This window comes from Neohortaea acidophila, assembly GCF_010093505.1.
Source record: "Neohortaea acidophila strain CBS 113389 unplaced genomic scaffold BDY17scaffold_8, whole genome shotgun sequence".
In the NCBI taxonomy this organism is placed as follows: domain Eukaryota; kingdom Fungi; phylum Ascomycota; class Dothideomycetes; order Mycosphaerellales; family Teratosphaeriaceae; genus Neohortaea; species Neohortaea acidophila.
The window spans coordinates 1270063-1290124 of NW_022985517.1; the positions used below are offsets into that span (position 1 = coordinate 1270063).

General features: G+C 48.8%; 9 protein-coding genes across 9 annotated transcripts; 3 read left to right on the forward strand and 6 right to left on the reverse strand.

Moving 5' to 3' along the window:
• Positions 1-497: 497 nt before the first annotated feature.
• BDY17DRAFT_326253 (uncharacterized protein) lies at positions 498-1413 on the forward strand (the record flags this gene model as incomplete). The annotated part of the gene is made up of 2 exons (XM_033737481.1): positions 498-695; positions 748-1413. 2 exons carry the CDS (start codon positions 498-500, stop codon positions 1411-1413), a joined length of 864 nt encoding a protein of 287 aa, XP_033588142.1.
• Positions 1414-1459: 46 nt separating this feature from the next.
• On the reverse strand, positions 1460-4847 carry BDY17DRAFT_326254 (uncharacterized protein; the record flags this gene model as incomplete). Its single annotated transcript, XM_033737482.1, has 4 exons — positions 1460-3943; positions 3990-4146; positions 4193-4458; positions 4518-4847. The coding sequence occupies 4 exons, from the start codon at positions 4845-4847 to the stop codon at positions 1460-1462; spliced, it is 3237 nt and encodes a 1078-aa protein (XP_033588143.1).
• A 275-nt stretch (positions 4848-5122) lies between these two features.
• Positions 5123-7157, reverse strand: BDY17DRAFT_254384 (uncharacterized protein; the record flags this gene model as incomplete). The annotated part of the gene is made up of 5 exons (XM_033731428.1): positions 5123-5846; positions 5900-6061; positions 6118-6728; positions 6782-6816; positions 6866-7157. The coding sequence occupies 5 exons, from the start codon at positions 7155-7157 to the stop codon at positions 5123-5125; spliced, it is 1824 nt and encodes a 607-aa protein (XP_033588144.1).
• Positions 7158-7376: 219 nt separating this feature from the next.
• On the reverse strand, positions 7377-8696 carry BDY17DRAFT_318102 (NADPH dehydrogenase; the record flags this gene model as incomplete). Its single annotated transcript, XM_033736163.1, has 2 exons — positions 7377-7792; positions 7832-8696. 2 exons carry the CDS (start codon positions 8694-8696, stop codon positions 7377-7379), a joined length of 1281 nt encoding a protein of 426 aa, XP_033588145.1.
• On the reverse strand, positions 8690-10312 carry BDY17DRAFT_190641 (uncharacterized protein). The gene is made up of 4 exons (XM_033730005.1): positions 10174-10312; positions 9655-10108; positions 9048-9602; positions 8690-8997 (listed from the first exon to the last, which is right to left on the reverse strand). Exons 2-4 carry the CDS (start codon positions 10048-10050, stop codon positions 8848-8850), a joined length of 1101 nt encoding a protein of 366 aa, XP_033588146.1. The 5' UTR covers positions 10051-10108; positions 10174-10312; the 3' UTR covers positions 8690-8847.
• Positions 10313-11057: 745 nt separating this feature from the next.
• On the reverse strand, positions 11058-12042 carry BDY17DRAFT_191053 (uncharacterized protein). The gene is made up of 3 exons (XM_033730008.1): positions 11777-12042; positions 11707-11723; positions 11058-11651 (listed from the first exon to the last, which is right to left on the reverse strand). The coding sequence occupies exons 1-3, from the start codon at positions 11928-11930 to the stop codon at positions 11121-11123; spliced, it is 702 nt and encodes a 233-aa protein (XP_033588147.1). The 5' UTR covers positions 11931-12042; the 3' UTR covers positions 11058-11120.
• A 136-nt stretch (positions 12043-12178) lies between these two features.
• BDY17DRAFT_301568 (cytochrome P450) lies at positions 12179-14073 on the reverse strand. The gene is made up of 5 exons (XM_033734270.1): positions 14052-14073; positions 13397-13996; positions 12729-13340; positions 12508-12677; positions 12179-12458 (listed from the first exon to the last, which is right to left on the reverse strand). The coding sequence occupies exons 2-5, from the start codon at positions 13625-13627 to the stop codon at positions 12293-12295; spliced, it is 1179 nt and encodes a 392-aa protein (XP_033588148.1). The 5' UTR covers positions 13628-13996; positions 14052-14073; the 3' UTR covers positions 12179-12292.
• A 205-nt stretch (positions 14074-14278) lies between these two features.
• Positions 14279-16538, forward strand: BDY17DRAFT_347936 (cyclohexanone monooxygenase; the record flags this gene model as incomplete). Its single annotated transcript, XM_033738132.1, has 7 exons — positions 14279-14586; positions 14640-14645; positions 14696-14723; positions 14778-15118; positions 15190-15537; positions 15586-16275; positions 16327-16538. 7 exons carry the CDS (start codon positions 14279-14281, stop codon positions 16409-16411), a joined length of 1806 nt encoding a protein of 601 aa, XP_033588149.1. The 3' UTR covers positions 16412-16538.
• A 372-nt stretch (positions 16539-16910) lies between these two features.
• On the forward strand, positions 16911-19800 carry BDY17DRAFT_312267 (uncharacterized protein; the record flags this gene model as incomplete). Its single annotated transcript, XM_033735610.1, has 3 exons — positions 16911-19098; positions 19186-19754; positions 19795-19800. The coding sequence occupies 3 exons, from the start codon at positions 16911-16913 to the stop codon at positions 19798-19800; spliced, it is 2763 nt and encodes a 920-aa protein (XP_033588150.1).
• Between the last annotated feature and the right edge of the window lie 262 nt (positions 19801-20062).

The window sequence follows — 20062 nt, forward strand, 5'->3', positions numbered from 1 at the left end:
GCTCTCTTCTCCCCTCTCTCTCTGCGCAAACGCTCATTCTCTGCCCTTAACTCCGCCAACTCGGCCTGCATTCGCTCATTTTGGCGTTTCAACGTTGCGTTCTCTATTCGCAGTTGCTCGACCACTTTCCCTTTCTGGACACTGGCAAGCTCGGCTGCCTGCACTCGGCTTCTTGCTACTCTCGAGTCCACGATCGTCTCATCCTCTAGCCACCACTTTGGTGTGGCTGCTGTCCTGCCTTTGATCATCTTGATGATCTCGGCTGCTTCGTCTTTCGTGGACTGGCGGTACCCCTCCGACATGGCGAGCTTTTAGTAGACTGAGAAGACACTCGAGCGTTAGTACGGCCATCCTGCACGTCTTTGCTCCAATTCTGGCGGTCGGGGCGGTGTGGCGCCTCTCGAGCACTCACTTCTCGTGTTGGTGGGCTGCGGGAAACGTTTGAGATGCTCGGCTGGCGATGATGTGATGGAGATGGGGCTGGAGATGGGATGAAGATGGACGATGAAATGGGACACTCTCCGGCCCACAATCTTACCATTGCTACCCGCCCGATGATTGATATTATCCTCTCCACCTTTCCCGACATCCTGGAGCTGGCCACCTGCCCGAACTCCGCCACACCGCCGGAGCGGAGCAAATCGCACTTTGCGCGGCTCTGGACCACATATTCGAAGACCGAAACGCACAAGATTGTGCCATTGATCTCGCGGCTCAGTTGAGCAGTTAGGCACCATCATATCACAGCAAAAAGATTTGGCCTCAGGGGAGCAGACGCGACAAGTCGTGGAGACGCTCGATCAGCATTCCGGAATCCTTGATGAGATGAAAGCCACCAGGTCCGCCATCGCCGAAGAGCGAACCGCCCGCGGTCGTGTCATTGATCTCCGCGCTCGGGTTGAGCATCTCGAGCCCGAACTGTCCGCCGCGAGTAGCGCGCTTACAGTACGGGAGATGGAGTTGACCTTGGAGCGAGGGAAGATGGTGACTGTGGAGCGCGACCTCGCTGCGTTAAAGACCAAAAGCAACGAGCTGACGTTGGAATTGGACACAACATCCGCGAGTCTCGTCAAGGAGAGATCGAAGGTTGTTGGACTGGACGGCGATCTCACGTCGCTTGGGGAAACCATGCGGGTGGATTTGGACGATACCAATGCCAACCTGACGTCCGAGCGGGGGCGCGTGGGCGATCTTCAGGGGAGCGTGGCCGAGCTTCAACAGGTGCTAAAGAGAGCTGAAGACGACGGGTGGATTCAGCCAACGGCGGCAAAAGACGAGCTCTCCACAGCAAAAGAGCATGTTGCAATGGAGCAGCTGGGAGGACAGCTGGATGCAACGCTGAATGAGATGCCGGTGCATAAGTGCAGCGCCGAGGTGGTTGTTATAGGTCAGAAACTGCCTCGAAATTGGTAGTTTGCGTGTGTCGTTCTCTTTTCGCCAACCTGGTGCAGACGGTGAGCTATCGCCATTTCGATATCCATTCGCCCATCTGTTCGCTTGTGATGGCCTGCAGAGCTCGGTATGTCTCCGATGTTTGCGCCATTCTCGCAGTCTCATACCGCGAGCTCCTTTTGGGAGCTTGTAGAGCTCTGTAAAAGGGCAGTATCTTCTTCGCCGGATTCGAGTTACTTTCAGCCGTCTCGTCAGGGCCTTGTCTTACAAGCTCAATCCATTCCGCCAGTGTCACCATTCGTCTGACTTCAATCTGCGCCGCAATTGAAGGGACCAAAGAACTCCAAGAAACGATGTCAGGGTTGATCAGATGGAAGACCTCTGTCCTCACCCTTTCTCCATCCCCATCGCCGGGTCCGGCGAGTAGATCCACCACGCAATCCGCTACCAAGTCAACGGGAACCCAATCTACATCATCCATGCGTCCCAGCTCCTCCGGCAGCGCACCCACGGTCTTGGACGAAATGACTAGGCTGGGCAACCACTCTCGCGTTGGCCACACTGCAGTGCTTCGTTTCACGGGGCCAGCAATTTGTCCAATCCGGACTACCGCCGTCTCAAGCGCACCATCCGACTCCTCTGTGGCTCGGTGGAGGATGCGCTCGGCGACGTATTTCGACTCGCCGTACCCCATCTTCGCGGGGGCAGAAGGCTCAAGGATGATATGTTCCGGGACGGAGGAGTCGGAGGCCAGGCTGAGGGAGGTCACTGAGGAGAGACTGGAGACGAAGATTATTTTCGCTGGTGATGGGAGGCTGGCGCTGAACTCGACCAAGGCGCGCACACCGCTCAGGTGTGGCGAGAAGGACTGCAGGGAGAGGTTGAAGTTCACCGGCCATGCGTTGTGGATGATGTGTGAGATCTGCGCCAGACGCAGCTGGTGGAGCGCTTCTTCGTTAGGGAGGCCAAGGTAAGGCGCGGCCAGAGAGGTCGAGTAGAGAAAGTGAACGCGGTCATTGACATCGGGCAATCCCATCGCCAGTTGCCGAGCCTTTGCGTCCGGGGAGCGGTTGATGCAGTAGATGCTTCCTACCTGGGGGTCCGCGAGGAGCGCGAGCAAGATGCGGCTTCCGAGTGAGCCAGTGGAGCCGGTGAGGACCACATTACGCAGGTGCCCTTTCTGGCGCTGGAGATTGGCGAGAGAAGGCATAAAGGCCGTGTGCTCGCGCACGAACTGGTCGATGAGGTGTTCCCTTCTCTCGTCAGATGCGGCTTCATCTCCACCGCCGCCCACTCCCTTTGCACTCGCCATCCGATCGAGCACGGCTTCGGCGAGTCCCTTCAAGGTCGGATGGCTGTACAACGCTCGCACATCAACCTCTACCCCGAGCTTACGCCTCTGCATCTCTCTGCTCACGGTCCGTGCAATCCTCAAGACCTGCAGCGAGTCCATCCCATTCTGGAACAGATCTTCGTCTGGTCTTAAATCGCCTTCCCATGCTGTGACAGCTCGCAGAACACTCTCGAGATACCTTTGAATCCCATTCAGCGAGCTGAAATCCACACCCTGTGACGCCGCGGCCTCATTACCCTCGCCGACAAGCGCATACCGCTGATACATCTCGGTAATTTCGCCCGCATACAAATCCACCGTCGGTCCCCGTCGAACCGACAATTTTGGCGTACGGAGGAAGGGCTTTTGCACATCTGTGAAGATGACCAGTCCCCGACTCAACTGGCCATGCCCGGGTGATTCGCGATTGGCGGCCTCGACGGCGGGCCAAATGGCCTCTATCAGCTGTGCTCGTGCTGAAGCGTCTGAAGCATCAACGCCCCGGGCTTCAAGCAGTAACCCAGGGGCGAACTGGCCTTGTCCAACAACGAGTGCGCCAGTAATCGCGCTATGGGCGTTAGCTATGCGGGCCTCAATGTCGACGGGATTGAGTTTCTCGCCATTGGAGAGGACGAGCACATCGTCGTTGCGGCCCATGTAGCGCCAGTGGTCGGGCTTGAAGGGATGGCGAATGTAGAGGTCGTTGGTGGGCCATTCGTTGAGGTCCGGCAGGAGTTCAAAGACAGGCTGCAGGCCGGGCGTGTGCTTTTGGGCCGCTGAACGAACGACTACCAGCTCGAAGGTGCCAGTGCTGTCGCCGCCAATGGGCCGCATTTCCACGCCGCTGAGGGGATGGAAGCGAAAATACTGCCAGTCTTTCACTGGATCGTCGAGCTCCAGCAAGATATACAACCCGCACTCGGAGCTGCCAATGTAATGCGGACAGTCGTTCTGTCTTGTCAGCAACAAATCACCCGCTGCCTTGGACAATGGACCAGATCCAAACTGCACAAATTTCAGGCTCGCCAGAGTGTCGAAATGATTCGGGACCGCGAGCATCTCCTCCAGGAGATATGGGGGAATCACGCAGCCTGTACATTGTCCATGGCGGAGGATCCCATCGAATAAGTGGGCGTCAAGGGCGGCCGAGGGAGGCTGGAAGATGCATACAATGTCGTGGTAGATGGATTTGAGGAGGGTGAGGAGGATGCCGCCGGTCTGTGTGTGTGTCAGATGAGGATGCAAGTATTATAGTGAGACGTACGTGGAACAGGGGCATGGCAACAAACATGCGATGTGCGCCATAGAATGGCTTCCTGGTAATGATGTCCAACCCTTCGTATTCCGGCACATGCTGCACCAGGTCTTCGTGGAAGCCGTAGCCTTGCGTCAGGCGGACGATTTTGGGCATTCCGGTCGTGCTGGAGTACGTTCAGTACGAATCAATGGCGGGGAGTTGGAACGTACCTCGAGGTATGCAGACTGACGAGCGGCAGTGCTCTCACCTCCTCGATCGTCCGTTCATACGGAAAGTCCGCAACTTCCTCATCCCGTAATAGCTCGTCTTGGCCAGGGACTTCGAACTTGGCCATGGACCGAAGCCGCGCATGACTCTGCAGAATCTTTTCCACACGTGCGGCCATGGCGTGCGTGTAGAGGAACTTGGTGCAAGTGGCCTGTTCAATCACCGTTCGCTGTGCTTCGTTGCTGTTTCGTGGGGAGAGGAAGAGCATCTACGTCCCCCCGGATGGTTGGAATTAGCACGAGGACCGGATAATCGACAGATCCATACCTGAAACCCGACTTTCAGCGCCGCAATCGCCAGAACGATGTATCGGGTGTCGGGCTCTCCAATGTAGGCCAGGGCCTCGTGTTCCTTGTCTCGGTGTGGCTCGATCGTTTCCTGCATCCATTGCGCGGCGCGCGAGATGGCGTAGTTGAGGCGGGCAAAGGAAATGTCTTCGTAGCCTTCGGCCGGATCCGTGCGTGATCGGGGACTGGCACCCCAGACCTTGTGCGGGTTGTTCTTGACATGATCAGATACAACGTGGGCTATTATGCGTGGTGCAGGGAGACTGGTTGGCGCGGTGCCGTTGGATGGACAAGGCTGGTGGTAGGACATGACTTTGGTGTTGACTATTCGAATGACTTGTCCACTTTGTGCCCATTGACTGAGGTGCAGTCATTCGTAGTATGAGGTTCTCGGAATCGAGCAACGGTGCCCGGAAAGGCATTTCGGAATTTCCGGCCATGTCGATTGGATTCCGTACGAGCGCCTGCTGCAAGCAGACATGATTTATGGATTGCCGTTACTCGGACCTCCCGCCTCGCTCAGCCGTCGGATGGGTTTTGTATGTGCATCAAACTCAAGGAACCAGCTGTAGTAGAAGTCAGCAATCACATTCGTAAAGCGAGGTTGGTCACGTACGTGAGGTTCGTGTCCTCCTTTGGATTGCGTTCCCTGTCCGTGAATCCGGTCGCCATCCACGCAAACGTCAGATCATCACCCTTGCAAAGACTCGTCCACTCGAAGTCTTCCCACCTCGGCGTGCTCAGGAGCTCAAAATAATGAATGCGACTACCAGGATGGAGGCTATTCAGCGCCCCTCTTTCGTCTCCATTCTTATACGTCGACGTGCAGTTACTCGCCCACACGGTACGCTCGAGCCAAGCGAGGGCTTGTTTCTGGTATGCGGCCGGGATGTGAGACTTGGGGACGCAGTTGCTGTAGTTTTGCGTCTGCAGTTTGTGGATAAAGGCTGAGACGTACTTGGTGACCATCTCGATCGATGTCACCAGACTTCCATGGCCTAGTGGGGACGAGGGTCCCATGAAGGTGAAGTAGTTGGGCATATTGGCTGCTGTCACGGATAGGTAGGCTGCCGGGTTCCTCAACCATTCGTCTCGCAGATTGATGCCGTCCATTCCTACAATGGGAAACCGTGGAGCGCAAGAGAGATCGAAGCCGGTGGCGCAGATTATGGTGTCCACGTTGGAAGTCATCCGATCTGCCGTCTGCACGCCGTCTTCTGTCAAGCCTTCGACTTTGCCCCATATTACCTCGCAATTGGGGTGGCACGATGCCTCGAGATAGCCATTTCCAGGAGTAGGGCGACGGCAGCTGGATATTGTTAGCGGGGAGGTCCGCGAGGTATTCAGCGAGAGATGGCTAACCCAACGGCAAAATCCGGCAGCAAAGCAGACAAGAGGTCCTCTTTGCCACCATTCCTGAGCTTGGTGGTCATATCGTCCACCGAGAACTCCCGTGCGGCCTTTTGTGAGGGAGTGTGGTCGATGTAAAGCGAGAATCGATTGTTGATTTCGCTTTCGATCATCCTGCACAAGACATCAGCATCCCGATGCGTAATGCAATTCACAGACACCCCACAGACCTTCGATACTCCAGGTGTGCTTTCGGATCTGCCGCCCACGCTGCCTTTTGCTCTTCGGTGTAATAGAGATTCGATCCATTCGGGCCCGCGAACCGCTGCGCAATGGCCGCCGTGACCCACGTCCGGCTTTTGACATGGACGTAGACTTTCTTCACTCTATTGATGATCGCGGGAAGGATCTGAACCCCGCTACTCCCATTGCCAATAAGCGCAACGGTCTTACCGTCCAGATCGTTGTCCGCATCCTCTGGCCAAGCGGCGGAATGAAGCAACCTGCCGGCGAATTTCTCTCGGCCCTGGACGTCCGGCCATCTCCAGTTGTTGAAGAATCCGCAGCAATTGACAAAGACCTCGCACTCCTCGACAAAGGTCGTGTCGGACTCGCCCTCGGCAACGCCTGCACTGGAGATGACGAGGTCCCGGCCGTCGGTTTTGCAGATTGTGATTTGCCACACCTCGCGGTCGGCGATCCAGCGGGCGTGAGTGACCTTGTGTGCCGGCTTGATGTATGGCCGCAGACCGTGCTGATCAGTCACCGCATGAATATAGTCCCTGATTTCGCCTTGAGTTGCGTAATACGACGACCAGTGAGGATTGGGTGCCCAGGAGAACTAATGACAATCAACAGAGTGAATGGATGCAATGGGAGTAGAGCCTCTCCGACCTGATAGTTCGGCGCCGGAATATCGCAGGCACACCCTTTGCCGATGTCAGTGCCAATGCTTGAGAGACTGCAGAGGAGCATTACCCGGATATCGATTCTCAAACCACGTCCCGCCCTCGCGTATGTTCTTCTCGTAGACTGTGATGGTCGCGTTCGGGATGTTGCCGACATGAACAGCCCGAGCAATCGAGATCCCACTAAATCCTGCTCCAGCAGCAATGATGCGAATGGGGCGTGGCGTGAAGGTAGGGACCCGAGAGAGTAGGTATACCAGCTCATCGATGTCTTTGTACTGCTCGGTGGCCTCGCCAGGCAGCGCTTCCCCCGGTACAAGACTTTGATAGAAGTCTATCGCTCGCTGTCTTGCTGTCGTCATGTTGTTGAGTTGAACGCGGACCGCCACAGCCCTCTCCTGTACGATATGCTCAGCATTGTTATGTCAAACCGAAGGGCTCGGAACGTGTGCGATATGGTGTTGCCATTCCGAAAGACCAGTCAGTGGCTCAGGTCGCCGGAAAGCCTGAGCCCTCAGTTCCGAGCGGCTGACGAGGAAATGTGAGATATACACTGTGGACGAGACTTGCATAACTCGATGCTACCCTTTCGATCCCGTTATCTGCGGTCGCGCCATTTGAATCGGCCAGGCAACATCGACTCCCAGGTCTTCCGCAAGCCTCATCACCCATGCCGGGTCGTTGAGGAATTTCCGAGCGACGAAGATCAAATCCGCGGCAGCATCGCCAGCGGAGTTTTGTTCCACCAAGTCTCGGGCCTGGCCGGATTCATTGATCATACCCACGACCGACACAAGCAGCTTGTTGTCGCTTGCTCTCAGCTCTTTGCGAAGCTGCTTGGCGATCTCGGCTTGTTCTTTGCCTGCGTTGAAGACGTTGAGACGTGCTGCTGGGTGGTTGCCACCGGAGCTGATGTCCAAGATGTCCACGCCAAGCGAGGGCAGGAGCTTGGCGAGGCGCGTAGTGCTAGAAACATCCCATTGCCCGAGCGTTTTGCCTTCATCGCTATCGTCCATTCAGTCGGTGGCGCTGATACGGAGGATGATGGGCATTGTCTCCGGGATTGCTGCTCGCACTGCGGCAATCACTTCGATAGTAAGGCGAATGCGGTTCTCGAAGCTGCCGCCATACTCGTCGCTCCTCTGGTTGGTAATAGGGCTGAGGAACTGATGCAGGAGGTAGCCATGAGCCGCATGAATTTCGATGATGTCGACACCGGCCATGACCGCTCGGTTCGCAGAAGAAGCCCAGTCGGCAATGAATTCTTTGATGTCATCCCGAGTCATCTGTTTTGGCTCGCAAAACCCTCCGGACTCGTCGTTTGGGGGTTTCCCATCCCAGGAGCTGCCGGCTCCACCCATCGGGCCAACGACGTTATCTGGCCACCCGCCCTCCGCGACGCTGGCTCGCGCACTGCCCTTTCCTTGCCGATTTGCAATCCATGGGGCTGTAGTCCCTGACTTCCGTCCTCCATGCGAAAGCTGGACTCCGATTAATGCTCCGTGAGAGTGGATGACTTCTGCAACCGACTTAAGGCCAGTCTGCTGGGCATCGTTGTAGAGACCGGGGCAGTTGACGCTGATACGTCCGTTGGGTTGTACACCAGTTGCCTCGACCATGACCAATGCCGCTCCCTTGTATGCATAGTGCCCGAGTGTCACGATGTGGTGAGGTGTCAAAACACCGGTGCTTGGCCCGGAAGGAGCACACGAGTACTGACACATTGGGGAGACGCATATCCGATTGCGGAGCGTGACGCCGCGGACTTTCAAAGGGCGGAAGATGGTCGGAGTGCTTTCATCGATGGTCTTGGCCGTGCCTGGAGAGGTTTGATGTTGCGGCGAGAAGTACGACAGGTTTGGTACTGGCACATTGCCAATTGTGGCATCGTAAGTCGTCATGTCGGCTGGTGGTGATTGATTATCGTTGGCGTTCCCTCTCGAGTTTTGTTGTCAAGCCGGAATGGGCTCGGAATGAACGGCAACATTCCGCGGCCTACTCAATTCCATATTGGGCACAGCACATCCACCGGCATGTCAAAGAAAAGGCTTTTCATACACTTGAATAAGTCGCACTATTCAAGACCCCCGTTCCAAACTCGTAAGGACTACCAAAGAGATCTCCGGGCATGTCCACCCATTGCTCCGGGTCCATACGAAAGTGGGTGAAGTCCTCGTCAACCATTTGAGATTCGCTCATTTCCTGGTTTGTATTAGCAACGACACGGAAGGGCACGCCCAAAGATGACTCACCATGGCCTCAACTACGCTCTCAACAGCTGTCGCGCCTTCATGCGTAGTCGTGTTCCTGGGCGTTCCCCAACGTGAGGTGACGCCACGAAGAGCCTTCAACGCTCGCTTGGCGACATTTAATTTGGCGGAGAGCTGGATCAATATGCCGTGCGCTTGGTTGAGCGCTTTGACGCAAGCAGCCTGCTCCTCGTTCTTGGAGTAGTGGAGGACGGGCACCAGATGGTACACACACTCCACCATCGATGTGGTAGTGAAGTAGCCCACAGCACGAACACACGGGTATCTCGCCATGAAGGCGACATGGGCATGGATGGTCTCTCGGGCAATCCGACTGCAGAGATACGCTGTTTCGGGGACGAATGCGGTCTGCCGAACCGGGTTTTGCCGAATGATCATTCGGAGTAGATCAATCCTGGTTGCGATTTGGAGGCGGCGGCGCAGCTGCGGTGCGGCTTCTCCGCGGAGGCCGTATTCGAAGAGTTTCTCGGTTGACCACGACAATTCGTCTGGCAGCTGTCGTCGAGTGTTGAGAATTTGTGTATCCATGATCTCCACCTGGACAGCGTTAATAAGATAGACGGTGGGAAGCGCAGATCCTTCCCCTCACCTCCATCCAGTCTCCTTTTCTCGTTGCGCCGATGGCGAAGAACGAATCCCACACATGACTCCAGAGACGAGCAAGATCGATCAGGGCCTGCAAGTAGATGCGTGTACTCCAAGGAAAATATGCCGCCTCTTCGGCGGTGCGGCTTTCGTCTGCCGGCTTGGGATGCTTGAATTCTTCGACGTAGAACTCAGTGTCTCGAATATGGTAGGAAATGCCACTCTTCTGGGCAATACGTCGATCGAGAAAATAGATTGTCCACCACAGCTGCTGTCGGGAAATGACCTCGATGCGTGCGCGGTCATTCCACGCTCGTTGGTCGTTGAGCTTGATCGTGATGGCGAGCTTTTGGGCGACTGATACCGCTTCGGAAGCGGAGCGGAGTACTTCATTGTGCATGAGATATGCGGCCTTGATGCATTGCGCTCGAACGGCGTCGAGGTCGATGGCGTTGGAACTGAGCGAGGAGATTCTTCAGCCTCGCAGGGTCAGGGAGTTCCACGAGGATCTGCGTCCGCTCACTCGATTTCGCGTTGGAAGGGCCTGGTGATGGCGGCTTCGACAAGAACGCCCCCATGGCCGCAACTTGTGATGAGAGCGAGAGATCGTCCGGGCCTGACTCGCGGGGGCGGAACATGTTCTCACCGTTGCCGTCATCAAGGGCGAGGATGTTGGATGGTGGCGAAGGCCGGGACTGCCCAACGTCAGCTCAAGTCGCTCGTATTGGACACAGAAGCAATTCCGACCGGTCCGAGAATCTAGGAGACTCTTTGTACGACTCCAGCAGATGGCCCATCATGCGTTCGAGTGCCTTGACACGGTTGCATAGTTCATTAATGTCGTTTGGAGGTTCAAGCGATGGGCGCACGACGATGCTCTCTTCGGCATCGTTCAAGGCTTGGTTCCACGATACGTCTTGGATTGGCAGCGTTGCAGCAGAATCATGTCGAGCCACCGAGCTGCTGCGAGCCGTGAGCATGGAACTCAGCTGAAAACCAGCAAGAAAACTCACCGGCTGTAAGTCCGATCACCTGAAGTTGAGGAGTACTGGGAGAGAGCGCCTCTCGCATTGCAATTCTGGCACGAGTCCTCTCCGGAGCACTGCTAGGTATTGGCAAAGGCTCGTTGTTGGTGGCTTCAAGGCAAGATACCTTTACTTTCCTCCGCTTACACTCCTCACTGTATTTCACCGCTGTCAGTCGAGTTTGGGTTGGATATGGCTGCCCTTACCATGCTCTTGCGGTATACTTTTTCCGTTTGCTACCTTCTTTCCGTTCACGTCCGGACTGATCTCTCGGACGGGCTGATTGATCCACGACTATCTCCAGCGAGGAGTCCATTTCCGACAATTGTGGCGTGGGAAAAGATGAGGCTGCCGGAGGAGTCGGTATTGGAGACGGTGCGGGGTTGCTTCCGTTCCGCATGTACCTTTGTCTACTTCCTACTTGGGTTCCGAAACGAAACCGCGCTCAATACTGACACGTCTTCCCACCATCAGATACCAAAGCCAGGCCATTGACATAGCTCGACATGGTACTGCTCAAGTACACACAAGCATCGGCAATCTCATCGGGGTAACACAGGCGCCCGAGCGGATTCGCAAAGACCGGGGAAGATTCACCTCCCACCTTCTTTTTGAGACTTTCAATGAATGGGGTGTCCACAATCCCCGGGCAGACGGCGTTCACGCGCAGCCCTTGGGGTCCATGTTCGATTGCTGCACTCCGTGTCATGCCCATGACGGCGTGCTTTGCGGCATTGTAGGGCATGACATCGGGCATACACACAAACCCGCACACACTGGAGAAGTTGACAATGCTGCCAACCTGCGCCCGTCGCTCGTCCTGCCACGCGGTACTGGTGAGTTTCCGCGGTTGTTTGAGCATCACTCTGGCCTCGGCGGACATGCAGAGAGCCACGCCGCGGCCGTTGATGGCCATGACTCTGTCGTATTCGTCAATGGGATAGTCCGCCGTCTTTGCTCGGTGATTGACAATGACCTGGATGATCTGAGTTAGTTTACTTTACAGGACCGTCTGGTGCGGTCTCTCGTACGCCTGCTGCGTTGGCAGCTGGTGCCGTCAGCCAACATTGACCAGTAAATGTCAGACACGTTGCGACTCACCACAGTCCAACGTTCCGAAGGCGGCAACCGCCTGGTCAACCATCTGGTTCACCGACTGTTCTTCGGTCACATTCACAACCACTTCCAATGTGCCAACGTGCGGAGATTGTGCCTTGATCAACTTCGCAGTCTCCGCGAGTCCAGCAGCGTTCATGTCTCCCAACGTGATGTTCTGGACTCCCGCTCGAGCATACGCGAGACTTAGTTGACGGCCAATCCCCGATCCTACGAAATGGCGTTAGGCAAGTCCAAGTAATGAGATGAAGGTCTGTCCTACCCGCGCCAGTCACCAATGCATTGCCGCTGAGAAGAGCCATGTTTGAGCAGAAAAAGGGAATGTTTCTGATTGCGTAGAAGTTTACAACAAACAACAAGCTGAGATGATACATTATCCTTCGGAACGGTGAACGGAAGGCTGGACGCTCGGAATGGTGATGTTTCGGAAGAACCAGGTGTCAGAGCGGAGTCTCAACTATGGACAATCTAAACGTTCCGCAACAGATCGAACTCCTCCGTTCACGCTCCAGCCTTTTGTCGCGGAATGATTTTGACATACATCTCCGGCTTCTCCCAGAGAAGAAATGCGCTCTGCTTGCCCCAATCATTCGAGATGGCGTCAAGTTCCAGATCGAAATTCCATAACAGCAGCGCCATCAACAATCGCATCTCGACGAAAGCGAGACTATGTTTTGTTAGCAAGTACTTCTTCAAGACCGAATGAGCAAACACACTTGCGACCGAGACAATTCCGCGGCCCGACACTGAATGGTTGCAAGGCTTCCTTTCGATCCTTTTCGAAGCCTTTGCCCTCTCCAATCCATCGTTCGGGGAGGAATTCGTCAGGCCGGGTGAAGTTGTCGGGCGAGTGGTATGTTGCCCACTGCGATTGCCGTACGAGCGTCTATTATCATCGGTGAGTTCATTGTCATCCAAGTGGATCAAAGTCACCCACGCGCGGAGGTACGATCTTGCCGCAAATCAGCTCTTCCCTGGGCCCTGTATTGCGTGGGAACCCATCGGCCACAGGAGGGTATACTCGAAGGGTTTCGTTGAGGCAAGCAAGCAAGTAGGGGAGCTTGTTGACGGAGACAAAATCGATGTCTTCGGCGGATGAAAATGTCGACCGAACCTCGTCAACAACCTTTTGCATTTTGTCGGGATTCTTGAGGAGGTAGTATGTGGCTCCGGACATGAGAGTTGCCGTCGTTTCGCTGCCGGCCACGATGACGGTCTCAACGCTGCTTTGGTATTCGAGATGAGTGACTTCGCTGTCGGGATGAAGCATTCCCGAAATGAGATCATCTCTCTCTTCTGTGATGGCCTTGCGGAATGCGGCTTTCTCCTTGGCCATCTGCCTCTGTTCCACCCGCCGCTGTTGAAGGTCCGAGGGAATCATTCGCCGCGTAAGAGGGGTGGCCAGAGGCCAGTATTTGGAACATCGGACCCACGCCGCCACTTTGACGGAATCAAAGATGAGCTTGACCCATGGGTGGTACTTTGAGCCTTCCAGGCAGCCAAAGGACTGCCCGAACACCAGATCTCCCATGACATCAAAGGTGAAGTACTGGGGCGACGAGTTAGCGAACGTGCGGGCAGGTGGAGGACTCCGGCGATGCTGACATTGAACCAACTGACAATGTCCACCGTCGCACGGCCGTCTCTGGCGAGACCATCCAAGCGGTGAATGAACAGATCCCCGTATTGACGAATGACATGCTCTTGGTGCCGGAGTGCTTTTTCGGAGAAGCCGTGGGACATTTGCTTGCGGAGATGCCCATGGCGTGCTCGGTCAGCGTTGATGATGCTCCCAGGACCCGAGCTCATGCTCGAATAGAAGACTGGATCCTTCATGATCTCGGGCTTTCCCTGCCGATGGCCGTAGATGTCGTTCCAAGCGTTGGGGTCCGTGTACGACAGCTCGTCGGGCGCGATTCGGACAATTGGGCCATACCGTTGGTGTTGCTCGCTGACGATGTAGATCAGATCGCCCCGGAGACAATAGTAGACGTACCACAGCCGTGTGAGGCCTGCGAGTCTCGGTCCTGGATAGCTGGCAAGTGGGTGGAGATAGACGTTGTAGATCGCGGAGAGGATCAAGTGGGCAAGGGCCTGTGATCTGTCAGATGTTGAAGCAAGGGGAGGAGAGGTGTTCCTACCAACACGCCGATTCCCATAAACCACTCGCCTACCGAGAGGCTGCTGAGGAATGATTGCCCGCTGCTGAGGAACGACATTGTTAGTTGGAGTGTGGAGCAGAGTTCACGTCTGTCCTGACCTGCTTAAAACGCTGGACATACCCAACTCATGCGTGATCGCCGTTCCGATGCCGTGCCGTGTCTGCCCCGGAATGGGCATGGACAGCGTAAATTCCGAGCCTGGTTGTTCCGAGGAGTGGTCGATCGCACCAACGGGAGATGTGTACGACTGTACTTTCAGATAATATGTTGTCTTCCATCCTGAAGTCTTGTGGCCATCTGAATTCGAGCGCAGAGCATCACCGCCATGTCCAACAGCCAGGATGGAGCCGGCGTAGCCGATGATTTGATCGCCTTTTACCAGAAGGACTCCGAGCGAGTTCCCAACCCCAGTGAGACTCTCGAATACCAGAATGTCGACAAGCTCGCATACGCCATGTCAAAGGTGCCGATGCGGACTGCGCGGCCACTCAAAGTCATCTGCGTCGGTGCAGGATTCAGCGGACTGGACTTTGCCCACGAGGTTGAGACTCGGGCAATTGAGAACTGTGACCTGACGATAATCGAGAAGAACAGTGACCTGGGAGGGACTTGGCTCGAGAACAGATATCCTGGGTTTGTCTCTTGCCTCCTCTCCTCCAAATCACGTCGCTGACAGAGGCCCGCAGTTGCGCGTAAGCTTGCTTGACTCCACCGTCGAATTTCCGGAGCTGACAAAGGGCAGTTGTGATATTCCCATCCACAGCTATCAGGTTTGCATATTCATATGCCTCGGGAGACAATGACAGATTACTGACCGCCGACAGTATTCCTGGGCTCCATTCCCGCAGTTCAACAGCTTCTATGCCGGCCGCGATGACATTCTCACCTACTTGGCCAAAGTAGCAGACCAGTTCAACTTGAGAAAGTACATCAAAACGAGCCACAAAGTGATCGGTGCGAAGTGGATTCCGGAGCGGAAGAAGTGGCAGGTCCAGATTGTCGCTACCGATGGCCGCGAAATCGTCACATCCGACAGTCAGACGCGAGATGGGGAAGCAGGTGAGCCGTTCGTCGAGGAATGCGACGTCTTCATCAATGCAACTGGAGCATACAACAACTGGAGATGGCCTACTACCCCCGGTCGTGAATCCTCAAGGGCGACATGGTGCACTCTGCACGCTGGCCGAAGACGCTCAATCTGACCGGCAAGACCGTGGCAATAATTGGGAATGGTAGTTCCGCAATTCAAATCCTGCCTGCCATTCTGGACTCCGTCGACAAGATTTACGTCCTCCTCCGCAGCAGGACCTGGGTGACACCCGCTCTGGCCAACCGTTTTGCGGGCGGGACGGGAGGCAACCAGATCTACACTGAGGAGCAGAAACAGGAGTGGACTGACTCACCGGAGACGTACTTTGTGTTGCGTAAAGACATTGAGGAGGAACTGAATGTCCGCTTTCGACTGTATCTCAAAGGGTCTAATGCACAGAACATGGGCCGCAAGATGACGGAGAAGATGATGACGGATCGACTCGCCGCAAAGCCGGAGCTGGCGGATGAGTTGCTCCCTGAATTTCCAGTTGGGTATGTTGACAGACTGCCTTGGACCGTGGGCTCGAACTAACATGTCAGATGCCGACGCCCAACTCCGGGAGTGGGCTATCTCGAGGCTCTTTGTTCTCCAAAGGTTGAGATTGTCTGGGGTGAGCTCGATTCCTTCAACGAGACGGGAGTGAAGACTGCATCAGGCCAGCAACTCAACGTCGACTCGATCATTTGCGCAACTGGCTTCAACATGGGCTTCGTGCCTCGCTTCCCCGTCATCGGCTCGCACGGACGGGACCTCCGCGAAGATTGGACCAAAGAACTTCCCGCCAGCATACTGGGCGTCACGGTCGAGGCCATGCCGAATTACTTTGTCTACATGGGCCCCACGAGTCCTCTTGGCCATGGCTCCATCATCGGCTCCATCGAGCACGTAACGAGCTACATCCGCCAGTTTGTGTACAAGTTGCAGACTGAGAACTACGCCTATTTCCAGCCGAAGGAGGGCGTAAGTAAGGCGTGGCAGGCACACGCCTTGAAGTGGATGGCCAAGACGGTTTGGGTCGAAGGTTGCGCATCTTCTTTCAAGAACGGAGCGTTGGAGGCGCCCGTCGTCTCGCTCCACCCTGGTTCGCGCCTGCATTACTTCGATCTCTTGGAGCACCCGCGATTCGAGGACTTCGAGTGGACTTCGCTGTGTCAGGATCCGATGAACATGTTTGCTTGGCTGGCTGACGGCTTCACCGCTGCGGAGACCTACGGTACCAAGACTGGCTCGTGAGTAACATGGGTGTAGGATGTTCCCGGGCACTGCTAACGAGACTCCAGGTATTATCTAACTGTATCTACATTGGAGTTTTTAAAAAACTCCATAGAAAATCTACTAAAACCTCCAAGTTTTTTTAAAAAGTAAAATATAAATAGAGTTTTTAAAAATATTAGTTTATAAAGATAGGATTTATAAAGTAAAGAGATTAAAAGAATAGATTTTATAAAAACTCCTTTAGTATTATAAGAATTTAGATCTATTTATTTATTTTAGTTTAAAGAAATCTAATAGACTTAAAAAGTTAGAAGCTAGTTAAAGTATATTCGAAAACCCTTTTAGCTTAAACTTTAAATAAATTTAACTATAATAGTTTCTTTTAATATTATTTTAGTTTTATTTAATTAATAAAAGAAAACAGAAAGAAAAGAAGAATAAGTACTTATTTAAAAGATTAGGATAAGAAAAGTTAAAAAAAAACTTTAATAAAACTAAAATAGTTATTTTAAGTAATTAAAGTGTTTTAAGTTTATATTAGAGTTTAACTAAGAGAAAAAGAATATATAAGAAAGCTCTTTTTATTTTATCTTTGTCTTTTCTTTTATATCTACTTTAAACTACTTTAATTATAACTAACTATTTAAAAATGGATTTAATTACTTTAAATCAATTACTTATAAATAATAAAGATTATATTAAAGGAGATTCTTATAATAATTCTACTATTATAGAAAGTACTTATACTAATAATATAGAGAATACTATTCTAAATTATAATATAGAAATTAAAGTTTTATTTTGTACTATTTGTAAAACTAATCTAGATAGAAATAACTATTTAAAACATTTAAAAGATAAACATTTTACTATTTATAAAAGTTATAAAGAATCTTCTAAATTAGAAGTACTTAAAACTAATATAGAAGAACTAGAATTTAATGACTTAGCTAAATTAGAAGATATTTTAAAGCCTAATCTATTTTACTTTAAAGAGTTAGATTTAAATTTAAAAGGATATAAATGTATAGAATGTAATTATATTAATATTAATTATAAAGAAGTTAGAATTCACTTTAATACTAATCACTTTAATAGTAATAAAAGTAGTAAATCTAAAGTAAACTATATTATAAATCAGGTTCCTTTACAATATATTAAAGGTAATAATAAAAATACTAAACTATACTTTATACCTAAAATACCTAATATAAGTAAAAAGAATACTAGTACTAACTTATATATTAACTCTAATAGTTCTAATTCTAGTATAGAATCTATTACTTCTAAAAAGTCTAATAGTTCTAAAGAACTAGATTTAAAAGAAGATATTATAAAAGATTATCTTAAAGAGAATTTAGAAGAGAATAAACTAAATAATAATATAAATATTAATAATAATAGACTTTTAAACTCTTATATTAAGAAATCTAATATTTATATCTTTTTAAAAGATAAAGATAGAGAGTCTTTAGTAAATCTAGTATATAATATTAAAGAAGAAGATAAAGATCTAAGTGTTTTTAATAGAATAGACTATAATAAATTAGAAGATATTATTATAGATTGTTTACTTTATATACATTCTAAAATCACTAATATAAGCTTAGGATTAAGACAAAAGCTAAATCAAAATAATAGTAGTAATACTAGAGTATTTAAAGACTTTATACCTTTAGAGAATAAGTCTACTACTAAGACTTACTTTACTTATTATGCTAAACTACTTAGCTTTATTATTAAAGTACGTTATATTAAAGGGAAATATAAGAATACAATAGGTAAAGAAAGAACTTACTTTGATTTAGTAAAGAACTTTACTATTAACTTAGAAGCTAAAGAAGCTTTAAAGAATATTATTCCGTTTAACTTAGATTTAATAGATTTAGAAGATAAAGAACTAACTAAAGAGAAAGAAGAGTTTTATACTTATATTATAGAGTTTTACATTAGTTTACTTAAAGATAATACTACTTTAACTTTAGATAATAATACTAGTTTAAATAATATAGTTCTAAGCTACTTCTTTATAACTAATCTAGATATTAATACTAAAGAGATTAAAAATATAGATCTAATAGGAAAGCTTACTAGTTATATTCTTTATAATAGTAAACTACTTACTATAGAATATTTCTACTTTAAAGAGTTAAATAATATAAAGTATACTTATAATGATTTTAATGATTTTCTTTCTACTTATTTAACTAATAGTTCTAATAATTACTTTGAATTCATTAGTATTCTAAGGCCTTATCTCTTAGCTTTAAATAAAGAAAGAGAATCTACTAATTATATTATAAAAGAAACTAGTTTAAATATTATAGAATATAATACTATAGAGTATTCTATTACTAAGATTAAAGAGCTCTTTAAGAATGTTTATATTAATTTAGAAGATATTTTACTAAAGAAGCTTTTAAAGATAACTTCTATAGATTCTTTAGATATAGACTTTAATACTATAAATGATAATACCTTTATAAGTAATATAGATTATTATATAATAGATACTTTAGAATTAAAATATCTTAAAACTAATAGGCCTTACTTTTTAACTCAATTATTAACTAAAGGAACCTATTATAATAAAACACTATTAAAAGATATAAAGAAAGATACTAAGACTTTAAGATTTAAAGATACTAATATAGAAATATTTAATACTAATATTAATAGGTTTTTAGAATACTTAACTCTCGCTATTTATTTATATAGCGGAGGTCCTTTAAGAGGAACCGAATTAACTACTATACTTTATAAGAATATAGAAACTAAAACTAGAAGTCTAATATATAATAAAGAAGATAATACCTTTATAATTTCTACTAATTATAGTAAGACTAATAATATTACTAGGAAGAATAGAACAAATATACGCTATTTACCGCCTTATTTAAGTAAACTATTAATTATATACTTAGTATTAATAATACCTTTTAAAGATTACTTATATAAAAACTACTATAACTTTAAAGACTATTCTAGTCCTTATCTATTAACTAAAGATAATAAAGTAATAGAAAGTAATACTATTAGTAGGATCTTAAAGAGAGAATCTAGTTTATTATTTAAAGAAGGTTTAACTATTAAATCTTATAGAAAGATTATTAATTATATAATTAAAACTAAATTTAATAATTATGATTATAGTAGTAATAGTAGTAATAATAATAGCGAAGAAGAAGATTTAATCGAAGATAGACAAGCTAATAGATCTACTAGAACTAGTTTAAATCATTACCTTAATATTGAAAATCCTTTTAATACTTTAAAAAGTAAAGATTTAACTAATAAAGTTAAAGAATTTAGTATAAAATATTGGTCTTTCTTTAATCTATTAGATAAACGCGATTATAAAGAGAATAGTACTTTAGAATTAAGTGTAAATAAACTAGAATCTACTACTAAGACTAAGGAATTAAGTATAAGTAGTAGTATATCTTTAGATTTATTAGAGTTAAACATTAAAGAGTTATATAAAGATTCTAAAGTAACTTTTAAGAATAATGAACAAAAAGAAGCATTAATAGCTTTAACTAATAATACTACTTATTTAACTTTTATTAATAAAACTAGTAGCGGAAAAAGCCTATTATATTTATTATTAGCTTATACCTTTAAAGAGAAGATATATATTATTATAAGTCCTAGAATTACTTTAACTAAAGATTTATATAAAAAAGCAAAAGATCTTAATTTAAATCCTAGTACTTTAGAAGATTTTAGTAGTAAAAATAGTAATCTAATATTTATAGATATAGAAGATCTTAATAGTAAAGAACTTACTAATCTAATTAA

Bases quoted from the DNA above. Each gene is read 5' to 3' on its own strand.
- BDY17DRAFT_191053 (XM_033730008.1), bottom strand. From the start codon at position 11,930: ATGAACGCTGCTGGACTCGCGGAGACTGCGAAGTTGATCAAGGCACAA.
- BDY17DRAFT_190641 (XM_033730005.1), bottom strand. From the start codon at position 10,050: ATGCACAATGAAGTACTCCGCTCCGCTTCCGAAGCGGTATCAGTCGCC. The intron at 9,603-9,654 runs GTGAGGGGAAGG...AACGCTGTCCAG, and splicing joins GAAAAGGAGACTGGATGGAG to GTGGAGATCATGGATACACA. The intron at 8,998-9,047 runs GTGAGTCATCTT...AATACAAACCAG, and splicing joins AGAGCGTAGTTGAGGCCATG to GAAATGAGCGAATCTCAAAT.
- BDY17DRAFT_301568 (XM_033734270.1), bottom strand. From the start codon at position 13,627: ATGAAGGATCCAGTCTTCTATTCGAGCATGAGCTCGGGTCCTGGGAGC. The intron at 12,678-12,728 runs GTGGGTGACTTT...CGATGATAATAG, and splicing joins GCAAGATCGTACCTCCGCGC to ACGCTCGTACGGCAATCGCA. The intron at 12,459-12,507 runs GTGTGTTTGCTC...AACAAAACATAG, and splicing joins CGGAATTGTCTCGGTCGCAA to TCTCGCTTTCGTCGAGATGC.